We start from the raw sequence: 5873 nt of genomic DNA on the forward strand, positions 1-5873 counted from the left end.
TTTTTTTTTTTTTTTTTTTTTTTTTTTTTTTTGTCGGGCTCTTTTTCTTATGCCCTTGTATTCCTTTCCTCTTTCTTTAATTTTCTCATCAATAAAAGTTCTGTTTCTTACCCAAAAAAAAAAAATCATTTATAGGCAACTGTTGACATCAGGATGGTTCTTTCTCAATTAATGGATAGACTATCAAACTATGCTGTTTCAAATGCAGACGTAAGTAATCAATTGTGATGTCTCTTTGTTCTTCTTCTTCCACACTTTTCTGAATTTTGACATATTTCAGGTAATACCTGAATTTCTGCATGTAGAAGCCTTCGCTAAGTTGAGCAATGCTATTGGGAAGGTAAGATTGCTTTCTTGTGAGTTAACTTCAACCATAAGAAGATGGATTTAATTATATTATATAAATCTCAACGATAATCTAAATACCAAAAATTTAAAAATAGCTCAAAACAGTCAAACAGTCATCAGTTTGGTCCCAACTCTTAACAAGCTTGCTACTGAGAGTAGGTTTCAATTTCTCTCTCCCTCTAAAGATAAGATACAATATTACAATTATCATCTGAAGTTTTTGATGCAAGCTTCTGTTTATTTTCAACATGTCTCGTGCATATGCTCTTTATGTTGGAACTGCAAAAGTTTCTCAGCATGAGAATTGACCAGATATAGTCTTTTTAACAGGTAATAGAAGCACAGGTTGACATGCCTATTGTTGGAGCTATAACATTGTATGTCTCTCTTCTGTCATTTACCCTTCGTGTTCATCCGGATCGGCTTGATTATGTGGACCAAATATTGGTAATCTCCTTTCCTTTCTTCAATGCTGTAATGACCTTAAATAACTTTTTTTTAGACGGTAGACACACTCTTAGGTGACAAGCCTTTTGTGTGCTGTATGGCATGAGGCTATTTGGCTACCGTGCTTTTCATGTAGGAATCCTAATTCTGGCATTTTATAAGACACGTCCCTATCTTCACTTCAATTGTTTTGTTGCTTTTGAACTTCTGAAAGGGAGCGTGCGTTAAAAAACTCTCCAGCCAACCAAAGCTTGAAGATACCAGAGCAACAAAGCAAATAGTTGTGCTTCTCAGTGCTCCATTAGAGAAATATAATGATATTGTGACAGCTCTTACACTCTCAAATTATCCTCGTGTCATGGACCACCTGGACAATGCCACAAACAAAGTTATGGCCATGGTCATTATTCAAAGTATAATGAAAAATAACTCTTGCATTTCTACTGCTGATAAGGTTTGATTCGCTTCTTTGTATTCTATGATATCAACCTTTCCACTTGTGGATTATATTTATCATATTCTATGACAGGTTGACGTGTTGTTTGAACTAATAAAAGGGCTTATCAAGGACTTGGAAGAAGTTACTGTCGATGAGGTAAATACAAACTTTTTTCCAACGTGCAACTTTTGATTACTATAATCATTTTGTTTTCCTTCTTTCTATATATGAATGCACTTGTGACTTTTATTGTAATTCCATTATTCGATACTCTTATTGCATCTCCCCCCTCTCTCATACCGGGGCACATGATATCTACATGCTATCTGTCTATTGCCTATTGTTTTCTTGCATTATTCTGGAAAAGAGCATACTGATGGGTCAAAAAAGGAAATAAAAAGTCCCAGCTAATTGCTTTTCTTGTCTTTATTCTGATAATAGCTTGACGAAGAGGATTTCAAGGAAGAGCAAAATTCTGTTGCCCGCCTCCTACACATGCTACATAACGATGACCCAGTGGAAATGTTAGAGGTAAAATTGTTATTTACATTTTTGCTACTGCTAGTACTAAATAAAACTTCTCGAGAATAAGATAATTACAGTAGCATGCATCATCCGACTATGTTTTCATTATTTTTCTCTTACCTTTGAGAATTTAAAATGAACTGTCGTATGCAAATCAATCTTGCAATATTTTTTATGGTCACTCAGTAATTTGGTTTAATTTATTAACACAATTTTTTTTTTCTAAAGGCACATTTTTAGTCTCAGAAATCATAAACCTTTATATTCTATTCAATATTTCTTTATGTTTGAGAATTCTCAAAATTGTTACTTGGGCCCATGCTAACCTTGTTAATGAGTTCATCTCTTGAATCTCAGATTATCTGTGCCGTGAAGAAGCACATATTGTGTGGAGGACCAAATCGCCTGCCTTTCACTGTTCCTCCCCTGATATTTTCTGCCCTCAATGTATGTTTGTCCTGTTTGATGTGCAAGACAGCTTCGTGTCATGTTTTCCTGGTGGTTGAAGAATTCTCGTGTAGGAGAATTGACTTTCAAATCTTGGTCAATTATAATCTATAATTTGCTCATGTTTCGAGTCTTGGATTTTGTTGGATTTATCTTTCCTGGACCTTTTTCCTTGTATTCTTAACTAATAATGTTTTTGCCCATTCTTGAATTTCATTTGAAGTTATTTTATTTACCAGCTTCATTATGAAGTACATGTACATAATTTTCTCCCATGTTTGCAGTTAATTAGACGGTTACAAAATCAAAATGGGGATGTGGTAGAAGAAATGCATGCTACACCAAAGAAAATATTTCAGATTTTAAATCAGGTAATTGAGATCCACTGGTTTACATAGTGGGGATGCCGATATCTCTCCTAAGGCTTTAAGTAGTGTTGAGGATTATACTACAAGTCCACTAATGTTAGATTGTGCAACGCTGCATCTCAATATCAAACCAGATAATAGTTAATCTGTCTAACCTCGTTTAATTTATAAATTATATTTCTGGCTCATAGACCTACACACACTTCGACTCAATCCAGACAATCTAAAAATTCAATGAGATTGGAAAAGCTTGGTCAATATATATAGCCAGAGAAGTTCAGTCTACTAAGCTATGAATAGAATGTTAACAAAATACCTTTGTTGTTATATCTGTGCTGGTTAAAATTGAAAAGATTTGTATTTATAACCGGAGGGTTAGTGGTTGTGTGGTTGTGTGGTCTTCATCTGAGTGAAATCCGTATAAGTCAATTTTAACTGTCAAGATACAATGGAGTTATATTTTATGATTTTCTCAATCATTTCCTGGTATTTATAAACTCGACTGCTTCAGAAATAACTTGTGGTACTTTCCTTTTTGGCTCCAGCTTATCGAGGCGCTTTCCTCTGTTCCAGCTCCTGAATTGGCACTAAGGTTATACCTGGAATGTGCTGAGGTACGAAAATCAATGATTTGAAATAGAGATCTCTCTCAATACAGTATTGTGAAATAATGTAAACAACCCTAGATATTGTTTGATCATTTTTAGAATGAGAATCAATTTAAAGTCAAGGTAGAAAATGCAACAATATTAAAAGAGAGAAAATACCGTTAAAAGGATCGAAATAGTAGAGGCCTGAGAACAAGGGAATAAGGAACGTCACATTCTTCTTATTTTGGATTGAGAAATCACTAATCTAATGAAGAAAACATCTATGATAGGAATGAGGACGACATTTTTTATTTTTATGTTTCCAATCCTAATTAGCGAATGGGCCTCAGAAACTGTTCTCTTGGTTAGCAAGATTTCGTCCATGGTGGGACATTATGCTTTATTGCCGAAATAGAAAGAAAGAATTCTGCAACAAAATTTTTTTGGTTCCTGCTTTACACCATACTAGTCTATAGTTAGTTGTTTACACAGATATACAACCCCAAATCACATCATTCTGGTGGTATACTACACCAAATCATATCATTCTGATGATCTGAATCACCATATCTAAGGATCTTATCTCTGTAGATGTTAGAGTTTTCTTTTAACTTCTATTCATTCTCCTCTATTATTCAGGCAGCTAATGACTGTGACCTTGAACCTGTTGCGTACGAATTCTTTACTCAAGCATTTATAATCTATGAGGAAGATATTTCGGTAAATATCAATGTCTTTTTTATAATACAGACTCCGCAGCACAAGAGCTGTTTTTCTGATCTGGCTTTACATACAAGTTCTCTTTACTTCCACTTCAGTACTCGTAAAAAAATGCAGTTTGTTTGATTTCTTCCCCTTGGGAAAGTAAAGATTTGATGCAGTTTGCTTGATTTTCTTTCCGTCTGTTGCATAATTGACTTTGAATCTAGGATTCTAAGGCTCAAGTGACTGCAATACACCTTATTATTGGGACTCTGCAGAGGATGAATGTGTTTGGCATTGAGAACAGAGATACTTTGACACACAAAGCTACTGGGGTAAATATACATTTACATTACTCAATCTCGTGCCTTTACAAATGTTATGGTCTATATCCTGAAGTGTTCTTCTGTCTTTTGCCAGTATTCTGCGAAGCTTCTAAAGAAACCAGATCAGTGTAGGGCTGTTTATGCATGCTCGCATCTCTTTTGGGTTGATGATCCAGAAGGCATTAAGGATGGAGAGAGGTTATTCCCTCATGCTTGCTTGACCGTTTTACTTTTGGCATGTTTGACTTTTAGGTTGCTTGGTTGTCTTGGAAGAAATAATCAGATTTCCCCCCCGTAAACAGAGTTCTTCTTTGCCTAAAACGTGCCCTACGAATTGCAAATGCTGCTCAACAGATGGCTACTGTTACACGGGGCAGCAGTGGACCCGTCACACTTTTTGTTGAAATACTGAACAAGTTAGTATCTGAAATTTTACCTCCTTTTTATAAGTTAAGGACAACACATAATATGTCAAACACAATTCTTTCCCTTGTCTAGAATACTAACGGCTGCCCTTATCCATCATTTATACTATCTTACCTTTTAAAAGAACTCTTTCCATAATACCACTAGTTGACCCATATCCAAATGATTGAATAGTGCCTCAAAACTGACCGTTGAAATTAAATGAGCATTTAAGAATTAAATTTGATTACCGAAGTTGTAAATTCTTTTGTATACAAATATACAGAATTTTAAATTTAAATGACAACTGGAGAGCTTTTTTTTTTTTTTATACAAAGAGTTCTCTAATTCCTTTTGATTTTTCTAAATTAAACTATTTGTCAAGTTATTTATAATTTCCTTGACCAGTTCCTTATTCTTCCTTTTCCGATGTTCTTTCCTAGCCAAAAAGGTTTGATGATGATTCACTAGCGTACATAGTGGTTTTAAGTTCTCATTCAAGGGATAAACATGCTACGGGGGAATCTGTTCCTTAGAAAAATCAGACATGCTCGTTCATATTCTGGATAGACACTACTCTGGGCAATACCTGCCAGTGAATTGAAGTATAATGCTTCGGTCTTTTGTCAGACATACAGAATTCCAGTAACTATGTAATTTTATGTCAAGTGACATGTGTTATAACCAAATTGTGAGATATAGTTTTGTTTTAAAAATGCGCTAACCGTTGCAAAAAAGGAACAATTTTGATATGAACAGTATGGTTACTTTCTAATGGACAAATACTTGTATTTGAATATGTTTGTTTATGCGGTTCAGGTACCTCTACTATTTCGAGAAAGGAAACCAGCAGATTACAACCGCTGCAATTCAAGGGTTGATTGAATTAATAACAACTGAATTGCAGAGTGACCTCCCGAGCGCCGGTCCTTCTTCAGATGCTTTCTTTACCAGCACACTTCGCTACATTCAGTTCCAGAAACAGAAAGGTGGTGTGATGGGTGAAAGATATGATTCCATCAAGGTTTGACTTAATCACCATAAATGTTTGATATCTTTGATTGCCGTCTTAAAGCTATTTGTTCTGGGTTTCGGTCTCTGCTTCTATAGCTTTTAGTATTGAAGGAAATTCTATGTTTGTTATTCTATTCGCAGCCCCTTGTATATGTAATCTTTGTTTCTAACGTAGTTGGAAGGGTAAGGGGAGCTTGTCTCATTTGTGACAGAGAGTGCGAAATATCAGTTTTTTCCCCTTTCCCCCCCCCCCCCCCCCCCC

General features: G+C 35.3%; 1 protein-coding gene across 2 annotated transcripts in view; it reads left to right on the forward strand.

Annotated features, from left to right (window-relative positions):
• The window catches only part of LOC111443516 (vacuolar protein sorting-associated protein 35B-like), a 9326-nt gene extending 3505 nt beyond the window's left edge, over positions 1 to 5821 (forward strand). For both annotated transcript variants that reach the window (XM_023081355.1, XM_023081356.1), the window contains exons 9-22: positions 136 to 210; positions 281 to 340; positions 679 to 795; positions 1010 to 1249; positions 1325 to 1390; positions 1676 to 1765; positions 2117 to 2206; positions 2491 to 2577; positions 3120 to 3188; positions 3804 to 3884; positions 4094 to 4201; positions 4287 to 4390; positions 4495 to 4608; positions 5417 to 5821. In XM_023081355.1, coding sequence (XP_022937123.1) covers positions 136 to 210; positions 281 to 340; positions 679 to 795; positions 1010 to 1249; positions 1325 to 1390; positions 1676 to 1765; positions 2117 to 2206; positions 2491 to 2577; positions 3120 to 3188; positions 3804 to 3884; positions 4094 to 4201; positions 4287 to 4390; positions 4495 to 4608; positions 5417 to 5627 — 1512 coding nt within the window. In that variant the 3' untranslated portion in view covers positions 5628 to 5821. The remainder of the gene's footprint in view (positions 1 to 135; positions 211 to 280; positions 341 to 678; positions 796 to 1009; positions 1250 to 1324; positions 1391 to 1675; positions 1766 to 2116; positions 2207 to 2490; positions 2578 to 3119; positions 3189 to 3803; positions 3885 to 4093; positions 4202 to 4286; positions 4391 to 4494; positions 4609 to 5416) is intronic.
• Positions 5822 to 5873: the final 52 nt, after the last annotated feature.

This window comes from Cucurbita moschata, unplaced genomic scaffold (genome assembly GCF_002738365.1).
Source record: "Cucurbita moschata cultivar Rifu unplaced genomic scaffold, Cmos_1.0 Cmo_Scf00005, whole genome shotgun sequence".
Lineage (NCBI taxonomy): Eukaryota > Viridiplantae > Streptophyta > Magnoliopsida > Cucurbitales > Cucurbitaceae > Cucurbita > Cucurbita moschata.